The 22,164-nt window shown below is 42.2% G+C and overlaps 1 protein-coding gene across 4 annotated transcripts in view; it reads left to right on the top strand.

Annotated features, from left to right (window-relative positions):
* DYM (dymeclin) overlaps window positions 1-22,164 on the top strand; it is a 219,045-nt gene that overhangs the window by 188,351 nt on the left and 8,530 nt on the right. The window contains exon 17 of one of the 4 annotated variants that reach the window (XM_010583008.1): window positions 19,393-19,480. The exons of the other annotated variants lie outside the window; for them this stretch is intronic. Within the exon in view, the coding sequence (XP_010581310.1) occupies window positions 19,393-19,428 (36 nt within the window). The 3' untranslated portion in view covers window positions 19,429-19,480. Of the gene's footprint in view, window positions 1-19,392; window positions 19,481-22,164 lie in introns of those variants that run through there. 4 annotated transcript variants of the gene reach the window in all.

Genomic DNA, 22,164 nt, shown 5'->3' with positions numbered 1-22,164 from the left:
ACAAAAAAATGAAGGTTTTATCAGTTACTTATTGTGCCAGATGACCTATATGTTGGGCCACAATTTCAAGAAGTTTCTGGAGTGAAATCCCATCAAGTTTACGTTTTGTATATTAATTATATAAGGCGTTCAAAATGACATGTTTATATTGCCTCTTAAATCAACAGATCAGAATTTTTTGACAAGTGCCAGGCTCTGTAAGTCCTCACCCAGCAGTCTAGTACTGCCAATTTTAAGGATGCTTATAGCGTGACTTAAAGCACTTACCTTTCCTCTGAAGGACTTGAGTTTGGGACAGGATTACCAAGTGAACACAGACAGTTTGGCGCATAATTCTTCTACGCTGCCCGCTTACACTTACTGGGTTTTGTCATTTTTTTTTTTTCAAAATCCTTTTGCTGAGCAGCAGTTTGGCCAGAGCAGGTTACTCCTGCATGGAGAAAAGTTGGTGATGCTGACCTTGGTGATCTGTAATGTCATGCATTAATTTGTAAATGCAAATAGCATCCTTTCTTTGCACAGACGGTAACGATGAGCGGCACGCGATTCCCTCTTATAGAAATGACCTTGTGAGCCTTCACGCTCTCTGTCCTTGTACCTCTCTCCTAGGAGTCTCAGAATTCCTCAGACCTTCCTGCTTCAGTCTCTGAGGTTTTCAGGGGAAGCTATTCTAAAGCTCGACAAAATCATATTAAGATCAGACTAAAGATACAGTTACGCAACAACTCTGGCAACTCTGAGGAATTTCAGCAGCTAAATAAAGGAGAAAGCTTTAATCCACATGTCTTTAATGACACTCTCTGGGCATGTCTGGATGGGTGGGAGCAACCCTACCCACAGTCGCTTTGCCTGCACAATAGGCTTCGTGGCTGTTCGCGTCGCTAAGCTCGCATCTGCGAGCTGGAAGCTGTCTAGCTGCGTAGACCAGCTAATATTGCCTGCTGAAAGGACAATTTTCTAACGCAGGCTGGTTGGGGCACGGCCAATTCAGAGAGGTGGCTTCTGGACAGGAGTTGGCTTGTGCCTGGCCAGCTTGGACGATGGGTGGAGGAATTCGGGGTCTGTTGCATCTGGGTTGACATGACCTCCGTGTGCCTGCAGTGTGCAAAGCTGTGGAGTTTAATCCTCAGAATTTATAGATTGGCTTTGCAGTTAATTGCTAATTAATTTTCAAGCCGTCCTTGCCTTTCGCCATAGCATACTGAAGTGCTCTAAAGCAGAAGAGACCTTGCGGAGACATGACTCCTACCTCTAGAAATTACCATCTTCAGCTGAAGTGCTCTGAGGGAGGCGGGTGAAACACAAAGATGTTTTGATTTGGAAAACTGAGGAGTGAAGCAGCGCTTTTACTCACTTGCTTCCCTGCAGCTCAGACAATGGTGGTTTTTTTCCTTATGTATAAGTACCTGATGTATGCACAGATAAATATGGTGAATGTTTTCAAGTTGCTTATCTTGGCCTTTGTCGAGGAAGTGAGCATTCAAGAGGTGTTACATGTATTCAGATCTTGAGTCTGTTGCTTAGACCATAGTTCAAACATGAATAAACGTCAACTAAAAATAACAGCACTTAGAGCCACGATCCTGATCTGCATAATGGAGCTTATCAGTTTTGTAGCACACCCTGGTACTCCTGCTCCTTTTCAGTGTGGGAAGCAATATGGGATGCAAAGTGAGCGCATATATATATATTTGTGTGTGTGTTAGGAAAGATAGCCTGCATTTTCTTAGCAAATAATTATTGGCAAATGGGAGATCTAACTCATATTTTCCTTCCAGTCCTGGAGCAATCTGACTGGAGACAAACAATATAATTAACATTATTTTAAGCGTATGCTTTTAGCCATGTACTGTGGAAGGCAGGGAAAGTCCAAGCTCAGTAATTAGCCTTTTAGAAGACTTCTGCATAAACAGAGAGATAAAGGGCAGGTGCTGAAATCAAGAGCTGGTTATTTCTCCTCCAGTCTGTGGGAGGAGATAAATGAAGTTAATATGCCCAGGATGGAGGCAGAAGCCATGGCGTGGAGATAGAGCTGTCTCCTTCGCAGACGAGCAGCCCACAACCCAGGCTCCCTGTTTTATTGCAGAAGCTTATTAAAGGCAATTTAGAGATCATAGTGATAGGTGAAAATTGGCCTCATTTTTTTCTTTATTTTTATTTTTCTAATGTTCTCAGGCTGCCTTTCTTCCCTTTGCTGAAGTAGCTGTACTTTCAGGATTAGGAGTGTGAGAGAAGTGGGACTGTGTCTGGAGTCTGCGAGTTATCGCAGGATTTCAAGGGGAGTTAGCCAGCAGATAACCGCTCTTTTACAATAAGTGGGAAAACTTGTTTTGAATGCCAGCTAGTGACTGGAAGCTGACATTTGGGTTCATGGAATGATCACACCTGGGAGGCCACATTTAATGCTTTAGAAAAGAAAAGTTCCCATTAGCTAAGCCACTTAAGGCAGAGATTTCATTTTCATGAACATACTCGGAGCTGCTTTTATTTTTCTCCTATTCCTTTGCTCCCTGTGTCAATGAGCATTTTGTGATCAGTGTGCATTCTGTCGTATGTTCTTCATGTGCTATGCAGACATGCCATTATGCCATCAACTCGCACCTTTTTGGTATGGTACAAAATTTAATATTTATTGAAGTGCGTTCTAGTTCGACGGGCATTAAAATTTCACAGAATATGTAAAAGGAGCAGAGGTAAAAGCCTTCAGTCTCTTGACAGAACAAGTTTCGCTTTAGGTGTTAAAAGCACTTCTTGTAGGTTTCCCCTTCTATTAAGGATGTACTTCCAATTCCTTCAACTTCCATCTGTTTCATTAGAGAAAGCCCCTAATCACCGAGGCACCAGAGCGCGGGGGAAAAGACAAAATTGTCATCGGAGTGGTGGTAGCTGGACCAGAACAGCTTTGTGTCCCCGGCACATCGCCCCGCTCCTGGGGAAGCAGCCCCAATGTCAAAAGTTCAGCTACCAAAAATGTCATTAAAATTATACAGTTGTTGACTGAGGCAGCGGTGAATTCAATGGGGGATGTCAACTCTGGGAAGAAGGTATAGCCATAAAAGAAAGTGCCTGTGAAGTCCCCAAAACTGAGGGAGTCTAAACAGTCTCTTGGTTTAGCTACTGAGCTCTCTGTGCAATGGTTGCCCTGCTCCTGGAGATGCTCCTCCTCAGGAGGAGACATCGTCTGTTCATCGCTCATTTGTACCGTCACACCGTGCAGAGGGGCAGGGCATGGGTAGCATCAGTGCCCCGGATTGCAAAGGAAATTGGTAACGTTTTAGATGTATGCGTCCTACCTAACGTGATGTTGATCCCAAGAGACCATCCATTGCCCCATCTTCCATTACAATCGCTCATGATGATGTTGGGTTTTTTTTCCAGAGTCCTGATGTCCTTAGTCCTTGGGGGTTGTTATTTGGCCACAGCAAGATGCTGGCTTCAGAGTCCAGACCAGTGGTCTTTAATGATCTAAATTAAACCCTGGGGCAGATCTGTAATTCCTAAGCTGTGTACAGCTTTCTTGCATTTGTTTTACTGCTGTAACAGTACCTCACTACCATGGGTTTTAGGTAGAAGACTGCGCAAATTAACTCGGTATGACGCTGTAAAGAGGTAGGGGCAGAGGAGTTGTGGAGACCAGCAACCTCTTTGCAGAGCTCTAGGGCGTAGCAGTAAGCAAGAGAGACAGAAAACTTCCTTAAAAAATGAATTCATCAAATTCTTTATGATATTTACGTTTTTCTGGCCGAAGGGTCAAAGATCTTGTTACAGTGGAAGCCGATTGTGTCTAATATATCCTTAGGTCTGACGCTAGGCAGGCGTCTATAATGCAGACTTCCCTTTTGCTGACCCTCGACTGCTGTTAACCCTTAACCTGAAGAAGATCGGATTAGTAAAAGAAGTGCAAGAAACTTTTAAACAAAGTGCTTTTTGGGCCTTTCCAAAACACCAAACATATGCTAAGAATAATAGTATTTATGGACTCTGTATTTCCTTTTGACAATTTATACCGTCAATTAAGATGTCAAACTTCCCTGCTTCCATGAGCTGACCTGTAAGTGATGAACAATAATCCACGTTTCTTTTGAAGGCACTCGTTTTAGAGGTCAGATTCTCAGGGACCTCGGGTAGAGAAGAATATACTCCCCATCCCTTGAGAAATATGATTTGGGGTAATCAAAATTCCAGGAAAAATGATCTTGAAAGTTTTGGTGGGCTTTGTGGTCAGAAAATAACTTATCATCATGAAGCTGTGAGCAGGCAGTCAAAGACATGTCTGCACTCAGCTGACTCGGGCTAATCTTAAAGTGGGATTAGAAACCTGTCTGTCTGTCTGAATCAGGGCAAACCCTTATGCAGGTGCTCTTCTATTAATATAAGCCCAGGTACTTAAATTATAGAGAATGAGTTGAAACTAAACTGAATGACACCACTCTATAAGAAGTATGTCCAAGCAGGAGTTTATATCATTTAAATCTACTTAATTAAATGGTGCAAACTTGTGTGTAGGCAAGATCTAAAGTATGTGAAAAATATTATGGAAAAACTGTGACTATTATAGTACTTGAAGTTAGATACTTGCTGACATACTGCATCTTGACTGTGTATAGTAAAAACTTACAGAAAGAAAGTCAGAAGTCAGGCTCTTAACTCCATAATCCCAGAAGGGAGCCAAAACTTTGGAGCTGTGGTTCAGAAATAAACACCACCATCATTTTTGAACATTAATAAGATAATCCACAGAAACGCTTCCTTAGCAGGAGGTAGACTTGAGTAGCTAGTTAGAATATATAGCATGGTAACAAATTTTGCAAATATTTTTAAGCAAAATTGCAACCCTTATGCTTGTTTAAACATTTTTCTTATGTGCCTGGTTATTTTTTTTAACACTGAAGAAGGCAAGGGCCAAAGTAAATTAGCTTTAGCATCTGTGGATTCAAAGTCTTTGAAATTTGGTGACTCCTTTGTTCCATGGTTAAAAGTGGATTTCAGCAGTCTTTAGAGAGACTTGTTTGTAGCTGTGTATAATGCAATACAGTTATGAGTTGGATTGAATACTAACAGCACTTCATTTTCAGAAGCATCCTTCACATAAGATAGAAGAAATCGGTTAACTGAGAAGCTTTAGGGAAAATGAAATAAATTATACTGCAATCCTTTGAAATGTAGTTTGTCTTGAAACTTGCAAGCCATGGAAAGCCATGGAGCTTCATATTGCTGGACTCAAGACATTTGAAATGTTGGCATAGTCTGGTAGTGTTGGTGAGTCACTTATAAAGCATATTTACTTTTTTTTTTAAAGTTTGCCTTAATATTTTTAAGTAAAAAAGCCAACCAGAACTCTTCATACAGTTACCATTCCAGTAAGTGTTTGCATGGATTTTGGATGTCATACACGTCAAGATTTGGTTTTCTTTGGTGTGGTATAAGATGAGCCCTTTTGCACACAAGGTCTTAGTTACAGCTGAGTATATTATCAGTTTGAATATTGCCAGGTCTAACAGCGGTGGTGTGTACCGTGGCATTCACAACCTCTCTTTGGTGCTCCCAAAGAGAGTTAGCTAGCGCTGTAACCGATACCATATTTATATGTTACTCTCAAGGCTCTTTGAAAAGGGGATGTGCTCTCCACCTCTCCCCAGTTGTCTTCTCAATGTGAAAATTATACAGTATCACATTTTTTAAATTATTTTTTTTAGCACTGGGGGAAGGGACCATAAAAAAAACCCCACCCCTCAAATGGCTCCAGGAAACTTCATTTTTCAAATGCGAATGCTCCTGAGAACCCAAACAAGTTAGGTTTGCTTTTACATAGCAGCTGTCAGTCAATTTTGGAATTAAAAACAGCTTTTTAACTTTAGTTTACTTCAGTGGTTATAAATTCTTCCATGGGGGTGGAGAAAAATAAACAGTAACTTTTGGCATTGTTGACTAGAACAAGAGGGGGGAAAAAAAGGCTATTTTATTTTGCTTGTCTGCCTGGCGCACAGTTAAAAACATATTAATGCTTTTCTGACACCTCCCTATTGAAGACTAATATAAACATCATTGCAGCATCAGCATAGGAAAATATGCATTAGCAAACTCTTGAATCTCTGATCTTTAAACTGTTTCTCATGTAATATCAGTTTCTTGCTGTAAAGGAGCCAAAATCTCTTTGAACAGAAAATAATAATCATGCTTTCAACTTGGAGGGAGCACTATATAAAGCTTTTCTTCACAGATCAAGAATAAATGGAGAACTTCAACCTTGTTTTCTTCCTAGTCACTGAAACATTCGTTGCTCTATCCGAACGCTTCAGAGATCCATGGGAAAAACCCTGCTCTCACTGGAGACTTTTGCTGTTGGCTTCAACAGTCTTAAGGTTTTCAAGCTCTCTGTCTTCACGCTGACGAGATGCTACCAGGCACGATGCGAGCAAGACACGGGGCAGGTGCCTCGGACTTTGCATCTCCCATGGTGGGGAGTATGTGGCTCGTGCTGACTGGTGTTAATTATGAGGGAAGGAGGACTACGTGTCCCTTTTCTCTGTCCCTTTCCTCCCTCGTTTCCTTGGCTGCTGCTCTGTAGGCGTTGCATTGAGCACTAAGCGCAGAAAACTGAGAAGATGCGTCCTGGCTTTGCCTCTCCTCTGTTGCTTTAAAGGACAGCATAGGACTGGTTTTTTGCATTGCATCACTGTAGGTGTAAGGAGACCAGCCCCGTCGCCTGTATCTGCAGTAGTTCAAAGGGCTACCGAGCAAAGCTGTCCGTGCCTTTGCAAGGCAGTCATGCCCACGGTGGTCAGCAGTCGGGGCACAAGATTTTGTGTTTCTTCCTAGGCTGTGTGCGAACAGAGCAGGAAAAGTGAGTTTGTGAGCTTCTGAGCTTCAACCGACTTGGTTGAAGTGGGTTGAGAGAAGCAGCTGAAGGAGCAAAGAGGTGGAGGTAGAGCCCTGTTAACTGGTGAACAATCAGCTGGAAGAAGCTGGGAGTGAGCCTTGGTTACCCACACCAAATCCATTCAGCTTTTGCAAGCTCCCATGTTGAAATGGATGGTAAAATGTCAACTATTGAACGAGTAATTTCTTTTATATGGGTTATAATTGAAGAAAGACACTGATGGCCAAATCCCTTCAATGTGCTTTGACTGCTTTTCTTAGAAGTAGTATATGAATACTAATATTACAGTGCCGGTTTTTGCTTCCACCAACCAGTCTGTGGTATATCATGCCCTGCAGTATTATCCTCCATTTTAATGCCGCAGCCTGAAGAGAGAAGAAAGTAGGCTACTTGTTTTCTTGCTTGCTCACTCTGCAATGATGTGCATGGAGTCATCGCAATATTTGGTAAAAGCATAGCAGTAGCCCAAAAAGTATCAAGGATACTTTCAAAGGCAGCAGTAGTGTTAATATTAAAATGCTCTGAAAGAAGAACTGATCCTCTTCGTATCCCTTTCAGGTATTCTCATTGCTTCTCTCATTTGGGGTCTAAAATGTTCCCTAAATATCATGAGCAAAGTCACGGGAAGAGCAACGGCGATGGGACTCCTGGAGTTTGTTTGCTCTAAGCGTAGACCTTGGTGTGTCTGGAGTCATTGCTCCGGTATTCCTCCAAGGCATGGACCTTGTTTACAAACCTGGGTAGATAGTTAACATAGAGAACTGTCTTTTTTTATATTATTAGCTTGTGTTTTTCATGGTCTTGAGCAGAATGCATCAAAGATCCCAGCAAAGCAATGAGTAGTGGTGGTGTGACAAAGGGCAGACTGAGTCAAGTGAGCAGCATTTTCCGTGGGAGCAAGAAAGAATTTATCCCAGGCTTTCCAGAGAACTGGAAGATGCAATAAAACTGAATTCAGACACTTTGGTTGAGAACAAGCATAATATTTCTTCAGTTTCCCCAACTTCCTTTTTAGAGATTTTGTTTTTCAGTGAAATGATGTTCTGCTTCCCAGTAAACTCTAGAACCAACAGTACTTTCTCCCTGTCACTGTGACATCTGGTTGTGTTGGGGTAGCTAATCAATTGCAGACATTGTTGCTATTATAAGCCTGCAAGCCACTTGAAAAGTTACCCAGGATTTTGGTAATGAAGGGCCTGAAGTTATTATTTGAGCTGTTTTTTTTGCCTTTTATCTTCCCTTCAGGGGTCATCAGACTGGCAATATTTTTTTTTACAAGCTCAAACTTTAGACTTTTAAAAGTTCAAATCTCTGTGTGTCAAGCTACTTGAATTTCCTGTAAAAATGTTGGAGTTGTGAATCAATTTGTAATAATACAAAAGCGAACAAACGTTCAGGTTAACTGTATGAAAAGATGGCATTTGAATAGAACAGAAACTCACAGCTGAGCTTGCGTTGAGGCCCATTTGTCATTTTGCAATTAGAGCTGATATTTACTGTTAAGATTCAGTGAGCCTATCAGTCACATTTATGAGGATAACTTTTCAAAAAATCAATTTATAGTTTAAAACTGAGAGTGACGTTCAGCTTTCCACGCGACGCAGCCAATAGCTCCTATTGAAAATGCATCCTCTGCAGTCTCGCTAATGCCAAAATCTATCCAATAATGAATGATTTATCTTTCTGTATTTGGCTTTTTCCTGTTGGAAGGGCGGGGGGGAGATTCTAAACTCCAGAATACCGAGTCACTCCTAGCACTTGGCTTTAAAACACATAAACAACGCAGACCGTTACAAGTCACATCCCAACGCCTGTTTTCTACAACCATGTGTTTTCAGCCCGCTTGCTTAAAGTCTAACAGCAGACGTGTGCTGGAGCTGGTTTATTTTTTCAGGGGATCCCGCGTGTTGATGAAGCGCTATCACGTTGCGCCGCAGCTCCGGCTCGAAATGGAGTCTGGCAGCGCCGGCGTTCGGATGGTGCCGTTTGGCTGGGCGGCGATAAGCAAAGAGACAGTCTGGCTCCTTCCAGGAGCCTCTCGGTCATGTCTGAGCTCTCGACAGTTCCCAAAGCCTCTGGCTGACTTTCCCCTGTGGACCGTTCATTTATCAGGAAATGAAATTGGTTACAGGATTTCGCACGTTGCCAAACCTCACTGACGAAATCGGGTTCGTTCCTGCTTTCAGAAGTAGGAAGAACGCGTTAACTCTTTGTGCTTGGTACTTGTTTTTATTGCTTTTGCTGAAAAAAAGCCAGGTTCCTTCTAACTTCTAAAGTTTCTGGAAATCGCTGACATGCTTTCACCCTATATGAATGTACTACCAATGCAGAGAACTTGATAATTTTGCCTGTTACATTTCTTCTTTTGCATCATGGTTGCCACTGTCTTTCTAAATATTATTTTGGGACAGTTGAATTACTTTTAATGTGACATTTGCCTACTGAACTCAGTGCATTCTCGCTTGAAATATGCCGTCTAAAGTAGAAGAGGGAAAATTAAGCTTTACTAGAAATACAAACAATGCTTTGTTGTTTACAGGGAGGTCTTAAAGCAGGTTATATAACTTACAGAAGCTTAACCAGAATTGAATAGAAACACATCTTTAATTATGCAGATAGGATGACAACAAAAAACCCAAGTGCAAACAAGGTGCAGTTGTTTCTGAATGTATTGCTGTGTTTGCATGTAGTTAGAAACCCAGTTGTCTTATGGCAACGCAGCCACCAACTTTTTTAGATGCTATTTGGATGTCATGACCTTTCATGATATATAAAGTTTTCAGCAAATTTCAAAAATGAAAAGCGCTTTTAAAAATCCAAATGGATGTTTTCCTGACATTCACCAAACTTCAGGCTGCTCTGAAGTTCATAGGGTAGCGCTGGTTGGCGATCACTTCTACATGAGCAAATCCTCAGTGGGGCAGATTGCAGTGAGAAATAAGAGCCGTTTTATTGGTATTAATTTATTTATATTGATAGGTACTCCCAGTGATTTTTCATTTCTCCAGTGGTCAACTTCTGTCTCAAGACCCTATCACTTTTGTCCCTAAGCAGCTGAGCTAACTGCTGTCATTCTCCCGTTGCAGTACTGTGTTTTTGTGTTTAAGAGGGGATGGAGAAATGACCATTAGCAAGTTGCCCGCTGATGGGTGCAGATGGCTGTTTCTATATCCCTTGAACCATTTCAGTTTGTGCAATGATGCGTTGCAGTGGGAGCATTTCTGTTGTAACATATCGATATGTTTTAATGCAATCAGTGGTTGTAACCTCCTGTGTATGAAATTAATAAGCCCAGAGGTAAAGCACAGTGCACATATGGTAATTATTATGTCTGGAAGTGGTTGCTGCATTAATTGATAGCAGTAGCAAGTAATACAGCCTTACTTAATTTTGTTGCTGCTTATACGAAGATCCTGTAAACAGAATTTTTGCATTCCATTATATCAGAGCTCTTTCTCCTTTTTATTAAGAATGGATCACTCTGAAAATATTTAGAGCTCCCTTAGCTCATTTAGCTTTGTTACAATTTTGGATCCTTTGTCCGTAAACAAAAAGTTGCTGAAAACAGCTCGTCCGCAACCTATGAAAGCGCCGTGTAAGTCTCATCTGCCACTCGCCGAGGCTCAGTTGGTGTCGCAGGATCAGCGTGTGGCTGATGCCAGCGAGGGATCCCGTTCGCAGCCCGCGTCCTGCAAGGCTAAGCTGTTACAGAAGAAGATAAGTAGATGACTTGGTCTCCTTGCTGACATAACTGAGACTCGTAAAAAATCAGATGCTTTCAAAGCTGTGCCTACAGCTGAAGTTAACTTAAAAATATTAAAAATTTAGCATTCCTTGCTTTTAAAAAAAATTGTGGTTTAGTAGTATAAATATGATTTTCCTTAAAAAAAACCCTACATTTACAATAGTGTGCCATATACGCTACTGAGAATCTGAGAACATTGGTCCTTTCCATTCTGAACCAGGGAAGCCAGAAGATTGCTAAGGGCTCTCATGTCTGTCGATGAGAGACTATTGATGGTCAAGGCCAAAGTGGCACTAACACTCAAATCCACGCTTGCTTTTATGTTGAAAAATCAGTGAACTTGTCATGGTCCCGAAAAGACCATTACTATCATCAGGGGAAGCTCCAAACAGTTTAATCCAATTTCTTTCTTCAACCCTTGCATAAGATCTTCATTTTCTTTAATACCTACAAGATAAATGACTAGCTGAAAATAGACTAATTTGGTGTAATAGTTAATAATAACAAGAAGTGAATTGTATAAATGCCAATATAATGTGGGAAAACCTTACATGTAGGATTTTCAGAAGCACTGGCGAAGCTTTCATTAGCTTCAGGATTATGGTGGCAGTTGTGGTTTTTAAATCCAATATTTTACATATTTTTATTATCTCCTTTACATCCTACTCGTAATTTGATCACAGGAAAGATGCATCTTGGTCATACACAGGGCTTTGTTTATCTTACTGGAATCCAGAGAAGCAAATTTCATCCCGAGATGAAGGCACGCGGCAGGAGCTGGGTATTGCACAAGAAGACAAGGTAGCTTGGGAGGGTGGTGCCTTGGGTGAGTGACTTGAGTAACAGTGATTCTGCAGTTCAGGAATGAGGTGCATTGGCCAAGATGAAGATGAAGGGTGGGCTAGCACAGGACACTCCTATTCCCAAGCTGTTGTCTACATGGAGACTAATATTTACATGGAGGCTTAATGTCTGTCCCCTCCACCCCTGAAAAGTCTTCCAGTTACCTTCTGGAAGCTGCATTCTGGATTCAGTCACTTCATTCCACAGTAATTGCTTTCTTCACAAAGCTGAACAATTATACTGGAATGAAATCACCTTATCCTGGAGTTACCATAGCTGCTTCAGAAGAGCTATTCAATAATATTGTTATGCAGGTCAGCCTTCCACAGAAATCTGGACAGTGTTTTGGTTATCCAAAACCAGTTTTGAGAATAAACTGAGATGTTCAGATGACAAGGTCCTCTCTACCCAGCCAGGAGAAACGTAAAGCGCAGTAATAACAATTTAATTGTGTCAATGCAAACACAATAACGTTATATTAATACAATAATACATATTGTTAGTGATTCTGAGACTTAACTCTTCAAACCCAGAAAAATGTAAAAGGGAAAATAAACCCTTCTAGGAGCTGGGTGATGAGCAGTGCAAGAGTTTTGCTGTTCCCCAGTGGGTTTCTCCTGTGGTTGTCTTCACTTTGCCGTCACCTGGGTTTAGTCCCTTCACTGCTCCGCAGAACTGTAACTGCAGTTATAGCCCCGTACCCAGCCAAGCTGATTAATGTCTCAGCCTTGCCTGTGGCAGCTTGTGGATTGTAATTAGCTGCTTCCCATTAAGACAACAGATGAGAATTCATGCAGTTACATGCAGAGGCTTTAGAAGATGGAATAGTGTCCTATAACAACAGTTATTAAAGGTGGGTTTTTTTCTTTCTGACCCAGGATTAGGCCATCGGGAAACTATCGATGTTGTAAAGTTAAGAATTCCTTTGAACCTGAGCAGGAGCAGGGCTGGGGTCTGGGCAGAACGGGAGGGAGTGGAGGGTTGGTTATCAGGATTTTCAAATGCATCATGTTGCCAGGTAATAATAAAGTCGTTTATTCGTGTTTGTGATGAAAGTTCATAACAAAAAAAAAAGGGGGTGAAAGAGCTGTTCGACAAGTAGCCTGGGAAAGAGCAGCACTGATAGCACCATAGAATTGGCCGTTCAGCATTTGGTAAGGGTTTAGTTAGCATCCTTTCGCCCGCGGTGATAAAAACTAGGAAGGGAGTATGGGGGAAAGTATAACAAACGGTAATGAAGAAGCAGCAGCGGTACTGTCGTGGAGGCTGGTTACCTCTTAACTGTTAACCTTTGCCTTTTCTCCTGAAATAGAGCAACAAATAGAAAATTGGTGTTATATAAAAACATCCAGGTATCTAAATATGAATCTTAAGAAATAAGTATGTAATTCTTTATGCATCCTGTAGGGAGCAGAAAAATATTTCTGTAATGGCCACAAGAGAAGTCCATTGCAATGATCCTCTCCTTCCCTGAATCAGAAGAGTCTGGTTGTGCTCTCCTGGTGACACAGTCAGCGTGAGAGGGGCCCGTCAGCATCTTCGTTTCATGGCCGGTGTAAGGTGCCTCAACTAGCTCTTACCCAGGAGGCTGTTTTGCAGTGATGAGCAGGAACCACCACTGTTAGGAATGTTGGTTTAGAGGAGAAAAAAGCAGTAAGTGGTGGCATTTTCCTACTGTCACCCAGGATGAGGGAGGTTTTCCTTCCTGCTGCTGCTCCCCAGATGGCAGAGCATCCTCGCACAAGGCATTGCCGGTGGTGATAAACGTGGGACGTGATGTTAGGTGCTCTGCAAACTTTGTGGAGGGGAGGGGTCAGGAGATGACATACAAACTCCAGTCGCTAAAAGGAGTATGGGTTGCCAGAAGAGATCAATCAAATATTTCTTTATGCACAGCTGAAGTCTGGTCTTGGCCTTCCATCGCACTGTGAAATACCTAACGAGACTGGAAGCGAGTGTAGCAACAGAATCCAATTTTTCCATGTGCGGTCTTGAGAAGCAGTGTTGCTTGTCAGTGCATCTACTTGATTTAGCAGTGCAATTTAAAAATAAAGAAATATTCCCTACATTTAATTTTTCAGTGGCACATAGAAAGGTAGGGTCATTCTCTTACTTTATAGGAAGGAAGGGCACATGTAGAGACTTTGAGCAGAAGATTTTAAACTTTACACAGATTCTAACGTGAAACAGTCTATCTTTGTGTATCTGGTTGGTTGTCACCAGCTACATTAAATTTGGTTGATTTCATTGGTTTAAGGAAGCCACTACAAGAAAGACATATCAAATATAAGGCAGAAAGAAAGCACTGGAGAAATGAGAGGATGGGAAAGCAGCGTGAGACTTTCCAAGGCGCTCCCCATAGTAACAGATCTCTGACACCGGTAAACAACATTTTGCACGCGTACGTTTCTCAAAGCTACTGCCGTTCTGCTAACCGCTCGCCTGCCACATAATTTGAACTCTGTTAACCTTCAAGGATGATCCCATTTTTTTTGAAAGAGAGCACAGAGGAGCTTCCCTGCCCAGAGCTGCAGAGCTTTGCTGGCTTGGCAGGAGCCCAGCGCTCATGAGCAGCCCATAACTCCCCGGCCAGTACGTCTTACGGGAGGGAGGGCTCTCAGCCAGAGCCCTTCCCCTATTAACTTAGGAGCTATACATTTGCTCAAGCTAAATAACATTTCCCAAGTTTCCCTCCTCCTCCATACCCTAGAAAGCCACCCTATACTTTTATTATGTTTTTCGCTGCGACTGAATCTGCTTCGCATGTGTTGTGCAGCCTTCCCTTACTTAGTTGCATATGTTGGGAGTCTAATGAAAAGGCCAGTGCCAAATGCACTGCATGTGCATGACGTGTTGTTTCCAAATATCTTGCAACTTTGGTCAAAGCAAAGTAAAATTACGCTGAAATGCTCTGACTTTTTTTTTTTTCTTCTCCTCGGTTGAGACCTATTTCCAACCCATGTGTTCGTTTTCTACTGCAAGGCTTCAGTATAGGCAGGGTAGCTGAAAAGGAAATAAAGTTGCATTTAAAATGGATTTATTACTTTCTTCGGTTAAAAAAACCCCACATTTTTTCTCATTCCATTTAAAAAAAGAAAGAAAAAGGATAACTTCTTTTTAAAAAAAAAAAAAAATAATGTGGCAGAGGCCAACAGTTTTATCCCAGAAGGTGCAAGATTTGGCAAGTTATGAACTGAATACAAGATAGAGGGAGGAAAAATCATGTAACCAACTTCCAATTATACCGGTCCAATTGCTCTTCCACTTTTAAGGTTTAGCTGTCTTTTCTGAATTAGTCTTTTAAATTAAGTTTCCCTAACATGTGGCAGATTGAGAAAAACAGTCCTCAGAAGATTTTTGCCCTGGTTGACAGATGAACTAGATAATGGAGTATAATCTTTTCCATTTTCATGATTTGACACATTTTCACTTCTGCGTGTATGTTTAAATCAAGGAATCAAAATAAATTTGAGTACAGAATATAAATCCCCGACAAAATTACAGCTTTCATTGCAGTGTTGGGTTAAATGTAAACAGCATGAATGTTATAGATATCTTTTAATTAAATGCATAAATCAGAGAAATGTCTTGAATGTTTACAGCAGCTACACCAAGAAGTGAGAATGAGGAAGAAATGTACTTTGTCAGCTGATGGCTGCCTCAACTGCATTCCCATACTGAGTTTAATTTTGTCACAACCTTTGGTACAAGTTGCAACGCTTCTCCCCAGTTGATTTAGAGGCTGTTTGTTCCTGCTTAGGATGATTAGTGATGTAGATGGCTTTTTCCTGGCCAAGCAGGGGATTTCTCACGTATATCAGCATCGCTGCTGAGGACTCTGCTGTTAGGATCTAGAGGGCAGCTGGTTTTAGGTCACCATGCCTTTCCTGTAGCTGTATTTGTTATGTAGTATCAGATGATTGCATTGAATCTCGAACCCATGTGGATTTAGGCTGGGTTTATGGTTCCTGAGGTTGTAACGCTCAACCCACAATCTGTTGAGCTTGCAAACAAGGAGTGATTTTTCTTGACCACGTTCTCATGTTGACTCCTTACCCTACTATACTCTCCTCTACCCAGCTTTTCTCCTTGCACTTGGTGACCGTGCTAGCGCTCCAGGTAGGTGCTAAGTGTTTCCAGCCACCGTGGGCTTGTAGAGCACGGGAGATGAGGAAAGACGGGGAGTCCCGCGGGACGTCCTCCTTGCATGCCAGCTAGGTAATTTATACTAGTTCTTTGTCACAAAAGATGTCTCAGCTATGAGGAGAGCAATCGACCTGTGGCTCGTGAGCTGTCTTCAGCTTGAGGACAGACAGTATAGCAGTGAGGTGAGAATTTCCCAGCTTGATAATGCTGCAGCAGCATCCAGAAGCTCCCGGAGGAAGATTTCCCTTCCTTTGCCACGGTGTGTTAGGTATCAAAAACCCCAGCAAGGATTGGCTTTTTACAGATGGGAAACCAGAGGCTTATGTCAGACAGCTCGCCGAAGGAAGCTCTGCTAGATGGTATGAGCACCTGGCAGCTCCAAAACAGAGCAGGAAATTTGTGTGTCTGTGGAGTAGAGTGGAAGAAGAGCACGGTCCTGAACCTTAGGTGTTCTCTCTAATATGAGACCTGTGAGATTCAAGTGGTGCGTGTAGCTCTGAGCTCAGAGTCAGGCAGCAAAACTTTATTTGAATTCCTCGTGCTTATCTGGCCTATCAGGTTTTGCCAAGCTCCATCCTCCTGTGCTAAGACCAGCAAAGACTGAGTGTTGTCACCAGGGTAAACAATCTTGACCTGAATGCACAGGGAGGAAGGGGGCAGATATGTTGGATAACAAAGGGACATAATAGCATTTGTGAATAAATGAGTTTTAAAATTCCCTAGCCTAAGGTGGGGAGTTCTCTAGAACTGTTTGATTCATGTCCTAAAGACAGTCTTTAGCAGAATAGGAGGTCTTAATACAGTTAACATTACTGAAGGCAAACAAATCTGGAAATACTCCATCTAAAGCATAGCGAAACAGAAAACACAAGCAATTTTCCTGCATTATTGAAGGAGCACCTCACTTGAGGCCCTTTTTCAAATTGAGGTGATTGTTTGCATCAGGAAAAACACGGTCTCGCTATAGGAGAGTGCTGCTTTTTAAGCTGGTTTTAACTGGCTACTCCTTAGTAGCTATCCCTTTCTCTGTCCTACACACTATTTGCCTCTATCATTGATAAAGGCTTGTTTCCAGTAGCTAATTTGAACATGCTATCACAACCTTTGTGTCCTTCATGAATAGTATAGAATATAGAATAGAATGAGCAATGAAAAAATCCATTTAAGAAAAGGCACCCTGGTTATATGCTGGTTATATATATCTAACCCCCGTGGCTCGGGTCTGCCTTCACAGGACTCTCAGCATTAGGGCAAATGAAAAAAAAAAAAAAAAGCTGTGAAGTCCACATCCGCACAATAAAGAGCATAAACGTCCACATTTGGCACAGATTCCTCGCCTCGCGGTCCCAGCAGAGATAAGGCTGCAGTCTGGCACCGCGTGCTACGACTGGAGAGGTTTTTCTGTCCTTTCACGTTTCGCTCCTCAAGACAAATAAATAGGATTTCCTGCATGTAGCGGGGCAGCGCTGCTCATCTCACGGCATGGTTTGTCTCTTTGCTGAGCCTTGAAATACTTAAGAAGGGAGTATGTCCGTCGGGGTGTACGTTTTCCAGTTTGGGGAGATTAGGGAGCCAAAGGTCTGCGGACTCAATAGGGGCGTTAGCATGTCCTGAACCTGGGGCAGATAAGGGTCCACTTCCTAGGCTGCCCCGATCGGAGAGTTAACAGTTGGTGACAGCGAGTCTGTCTCCCTTCTTAAGTCATTGTTATCGTTTTTCGTAATATTTACAGCCCTGGCTCTCTCCGAGTAAAAAGTACAAAATCAAAAGGAGGTCTTCCTCCACGGGCGCTCGGGGAGGGGGGGAAGGATGTTTGGGCTTGGCGTGCCGCCCCGCCGCCGTGCTGGGGGGGAGGGACCGGAGGAGGATGTCGGCTCGGGCTTCGTCTTTGCGGCTGCCGTTATGTAAAAGTCAAACCTCGTAAAACGAGCCGCGAGGAGCCCTCCGCGCGAGGAAAGGCGTTGTAAATGTCAGCCTCCGCCAGGCAAAGCGAAGGTGTTAAACTCAGCGGGGAGAGGGGTCTCGTTTCCCTGGTGGATGCGCAAAGCCAAAGTCCGGGCGGTGTTTTGGACCCCTGTACAGTGATAACGGAGAGGAGCTCGGTCCCAGTTGTCCAAAGGAATGTTCTTTTTGGCTTGGTGGGATGTTTTGGATGCTGCTGCAGCATTGCACCAATTTCCAGTGAAAGCATGTCTGGGACCTCGTCACTGGAAAAATATGCAAACTGAATCACTCTGCTCTTCTCCTGCCACCTTTTGTGTTGGGGGAATATGTTCTACGCAACTAAATGAGAAAACAAACAACTGTGACATTGTAGTAACTCCGAATTTTGGTTGAAAGAAACAGGCGGTTGAAAACAGCATTTCGATCTCTCGCTCCTCTGCCTCTGCGCTTCACCTGGATAATCCCAAGGTTGTATTAGGGCAGCAGAGGGAGCTCATGTAGGTAGTTTCCAAAGGGGAAAATCCTTTAACTATGAAATTAGTGTGGTTTTATGCTGTCAGCATACTTCACTCCCTTCCCATCTTAGATCCCGAAGAGCAGGGAGATCAGCGCTAGAGACTTTATAGGTGGTCACCAACTTCGCCAGCAAGCGCAAGGTGGGACTGAGTCTGTAGATGGATGGCGATATCTCCAGCTCCTTTCCCAGCGTGGGGGAAGAAAAATCTAACCCTGGGCATGGCAATTCCTATGAAAAAGTGAGAAAAGGGTAATATTTACATATTACTGGGTCAGAATTTGTCCATTGTCCAGACAGGGTTCCTGAGGCAAGTCCTTCTTGCAACAGGGCAGAGTGCTTGCTCCGGCGCCTTACCGAAACACAAAAATGTGGGTCGTGTTCTTGAAATTTAATGGTTTTCTTCATTGCCACACTTGTAGCAAACACCCTCTGCTCATTTTGCGTTGCTGATTGCGTGACACACACCATGGCAAGAGTTTTATTTGCGCAACTGCTGAGTTTTTGGTGGGAGTAGAAGAGCGTCAGGCAGCAGTGAGAGGTTTGTCTGGGGCTTGTTTTAGGACGATGGGATGGCACGTTAGCCTAGGTGGAGCAGTTGTCGGTGATGTTATCTGGAGCGCAAAGCGTTTCCACGATCAACAACGTTCCTCGTATTTTAGACTAGTCTGCTGTCAAAATGAAAACAGCTGCTGTGACTTAAAACAGTAGCACTCGCTGCTAGAAATTTAAAATATATAGTTGGCGCTAAGATTTGTGTATTGTAGACTCGCCCTGTCTGTGACTATGTAGCTACACATATTAGTATGCATTCATTATTCAGCAGGATTATTTTTTTCCAAACCTTCCATTGTTCATGTTTCATTGACCTTTTTAAAACTTTTCAGGTGAGGTTTTCTTTATTGTTAAAGTGTAATAACTTACATCAATTAGAGTAAAAGCGTGCAACTCCCTTTTCAGAAAATAATGAGCAGATAGTTGTCTCTGATGTGACAACTGGGTTATTGGTTGGCAGTTATAGTACTGGTTCTGTTTTAAAAAAAGGTTGATGAAGGGAACACAGATCTGTAATTTTTATCCAGAAGCTAGAGCAGACTTTGTAGCCCAGATCCACAAGTTAATTCTTCTCTGCTGTCTTCACATAGCAGGCTTCTCTTGTCATCTTCGATATCTCCAAGAGGAGACTTTGCCTTTTTCACCCCTGCTTTACCTTCCTTTGAGTTTCTCCACATTGTTTCAAATAATCAAATTGTATGGGAGGAATTCTTCTGAACTTTGGCAAGTCCTGACCCATAAAAAGCCCTTTTTGGTTTATATAAGGGTTTCCCCACTGCCCAGGTGATGCTGGGGCTCTGAAGGCACCGTGAGCTTTCTCTGGAGGGACCAAGCATTTCAGCTTCTCACAGGTCTGCTGCTTGACTGTGCGTAACTGATCTTCCCCTGCCTTCACTTGCTTGCTAAACTTAATATTTTCTGTCTTTGGCAGAGTGATCCAAACAATGCACGTAAGGATTTAGGACAGCTTAAGTTTTTGCCCAATTCAAGACCTTCAAAAAGTTGATATTCCCGCCCCCCCACACCTTGATTTACACAATATACAGAAGTGAGTGAGAGGTTCCCAACTGAGTTATTAAAGCCAATTTCTTTGTTTACAGTTTACATTTTGCATACTTGAAAAGTGGCAGATTTTCAACTGTCTCATTCATAAAATTCTGGAAAGAAAAAAATTCAGCCTTGAATCTGCTTTGTTTGGGGGGAGAGTGGTATTTTAGGTTTGGGGAAGTCTTTATAAGGTTGCAGGGTTTAATTCTGAGATGCAGGAAGTTCCTGGATGTCCGAGCCCTTCTTTGAGGGTACTGCTAAAGCATCATTGACTTAATTGTACGTTGCAGCAGAGTAAAGTGTCCAAAATCTACTCCTAATCTTGTAACCTTTTCTTAGCAATTATGCAAATCTTTTATATAAAGTTGGCAGCGACTGAGTGATTTCTAAATGCATTCCAGTTTTAACAAAAATATTTGCTGCAAACATACTGGTTTTCACTGTTGTGTAAAGCTTTGCACGTTATTGAGAGAAGGATGGGTTGTGAGCTGAAATGCAGGAAGCCAGGGCTTAAACTCATTTCCATTTTCCTTAGCACTGGTAAAAATAGGGTCTGCTGTTATGAAATGTGCATTTTCTGCAAATCCCGTGGTAGGAAGACTTACACATCCACTTCATATCGATAAAAGTTTTCCGAGTTGATAGGTTCGTCCCAATTTGTGCAGTGGTGCCCTTTAATGCTACTGAGAAATGGGTCCAGGGATTATTTTGGTTTTCAGATTTTAATTCCCTAAATTCAAAAGCACACAAAGGATTTTACGTATTTATCTGAGTAGTTGGTGTGTGTACATAAGAGGATCGCAAATGCTCGAGCGAGGTCAGGCACTAGAACCATTTTTGGGAGTTGGGCCAGTAGCTTTCTTCATTCCACATGTTTAAGTCTTTTCTTGGTTAGTTTTATTTCAATTTTAGAAACGTTCCTCATTTTTACCTGTCGTGATGTTGAGGTTGTTCATTTTTTGCTCAGATCCCACGCCTATGTTCTTTCTTCTAAAAGGCCTCTGTATTTTCAAAGAATTATTGTTGTTTCAGGTTAAGCCCTGAAGTGGATGAACATTCAATTTTTTTGTTGATGGTACCTCATCTACACATCATGCCTTCATACTCAAGCTTAAAGTGTAATTACATATATCAGTCTCTAGTCCTGTTTTGCTTATTATTTGGCAAAGCCAGCATATATTGTGTTTTCCGCAGTGTTGCAGACGTCCCTGTAGTGTTCCCATGGCTGTTCCCTGTCTCTCTGGTCTGGCAGCAAGTCACAGCTCTGTCTGGCTCCTAGCTGTTGAGCTGTCATCTTGGAAGTGTTCTGAAAAGATGTGTATCCATCTAGACAACACCATATACAGAACAATCCTGAAAATTGTAATTGTGACTATATATGTATAATACGTACAATGTTACGTAGAGGTTAATGATGCTTAACAGCACATAATATGCGAGTCCTGCTTTAGTCTTTCATCATCTTCTTAATCTTCTCTTCCCATTCCAAAATTTCTCCAAGTAGATGTAGTATCCCCAAAGCTGAGCAGGGATCCCCCTGTTTTCTCAAACTAACCGCTTAAGGGATTTTCTCTAGATCAGCTCTTCAGGTGGCACGTTTTCGGCCAGGTTTGCTGAAAAAGCTGCTGACCAGTGGTCCAATTTATTTATTGTCCTGTCTAGAAATAGCCCAGAGACAGAGGTTTCTGAGGTGGACCCAGGACAGCCTGCAGTGGGTACCTGGCCTCATCCTAAGCTCAAATTTATACTTCTATACAGCGCTTTTGGAATTTGTACAGAGTAACAGCTCGGTATGAAGACAAAAATAATTTCTATGGCGCAATTTGGAGCTATTGACATTTATCAGCCATATTTCCTTGCTGTAAGGAAAAGAAACAAGTGTGTATGTATGTGCATCCCTGACTCTCTAGAAGGACTTTAAAGCTGTCAGTGTTTGCCATCCTATCTTAGAAAGAAATGCCATCTTTTTCTTTTTAGCAATGTGGTACTCCGCAAAGCTTTGCACCCTGGCAGGATTAACTGCAAATATTTCACTTCTTCAAATCATTGTGTCTTTACCAATAAACATCTAGGCACAGCTGTTTGGTTGATTTTTCCAAAACTGACCTGGCTTCTCAGTACTCTATAAAAAAAAATTATAATTGCTGAACTCTCACTAGAGGCACATCTGCTTCTCTGGTGGTAGTTCACATCTTACAGCGCAAATTCACTGTTGGCTCCCGGAGCATTTATTTTCTTGCAGCTGTAGTTGTGCAAAGCTTTGAGTGATCTGAAAATGGAAATCGCATATCAAAGATCCTAACTTGCTAAAAGAGTTGTCTCTCTGTAGATAAACTTCCCTGCCCTTCTGGACCAGGAAGATTGTATCTCAGTAGTTGAGTGTGGGTTACTTACTGAATTTTACTCTGTGGGAAAAATGTTGTTTTCTGCTACAGCTCATGTGATTTCTTAAAGTGGGGATATTTAGCCTGTGCATAGATTGTTTTGAAC

Source organism: Haliaeetus leucocephalus, unplaced genomic scaffold (genome assembly GCF_000737465.1).
Source record: "Haliaeetus leucocephalus isolate CR32 unplaced genomic scaffold, Haliaeetus_leucocephalus-4.0 Scaffold866, whole genome shotgun sequence".
Lineage (NCBI taxonomy): Eukaryota > Metazoa > Chordata > Aves > Accipitriformes > Accipitridae > Haliaeetus > Haliaeetus leucocephalus.
Note: the sequence above shows the minus strand (reverse complement) of the source record. Positions and strands in the feature narration are given on the sequence as shown.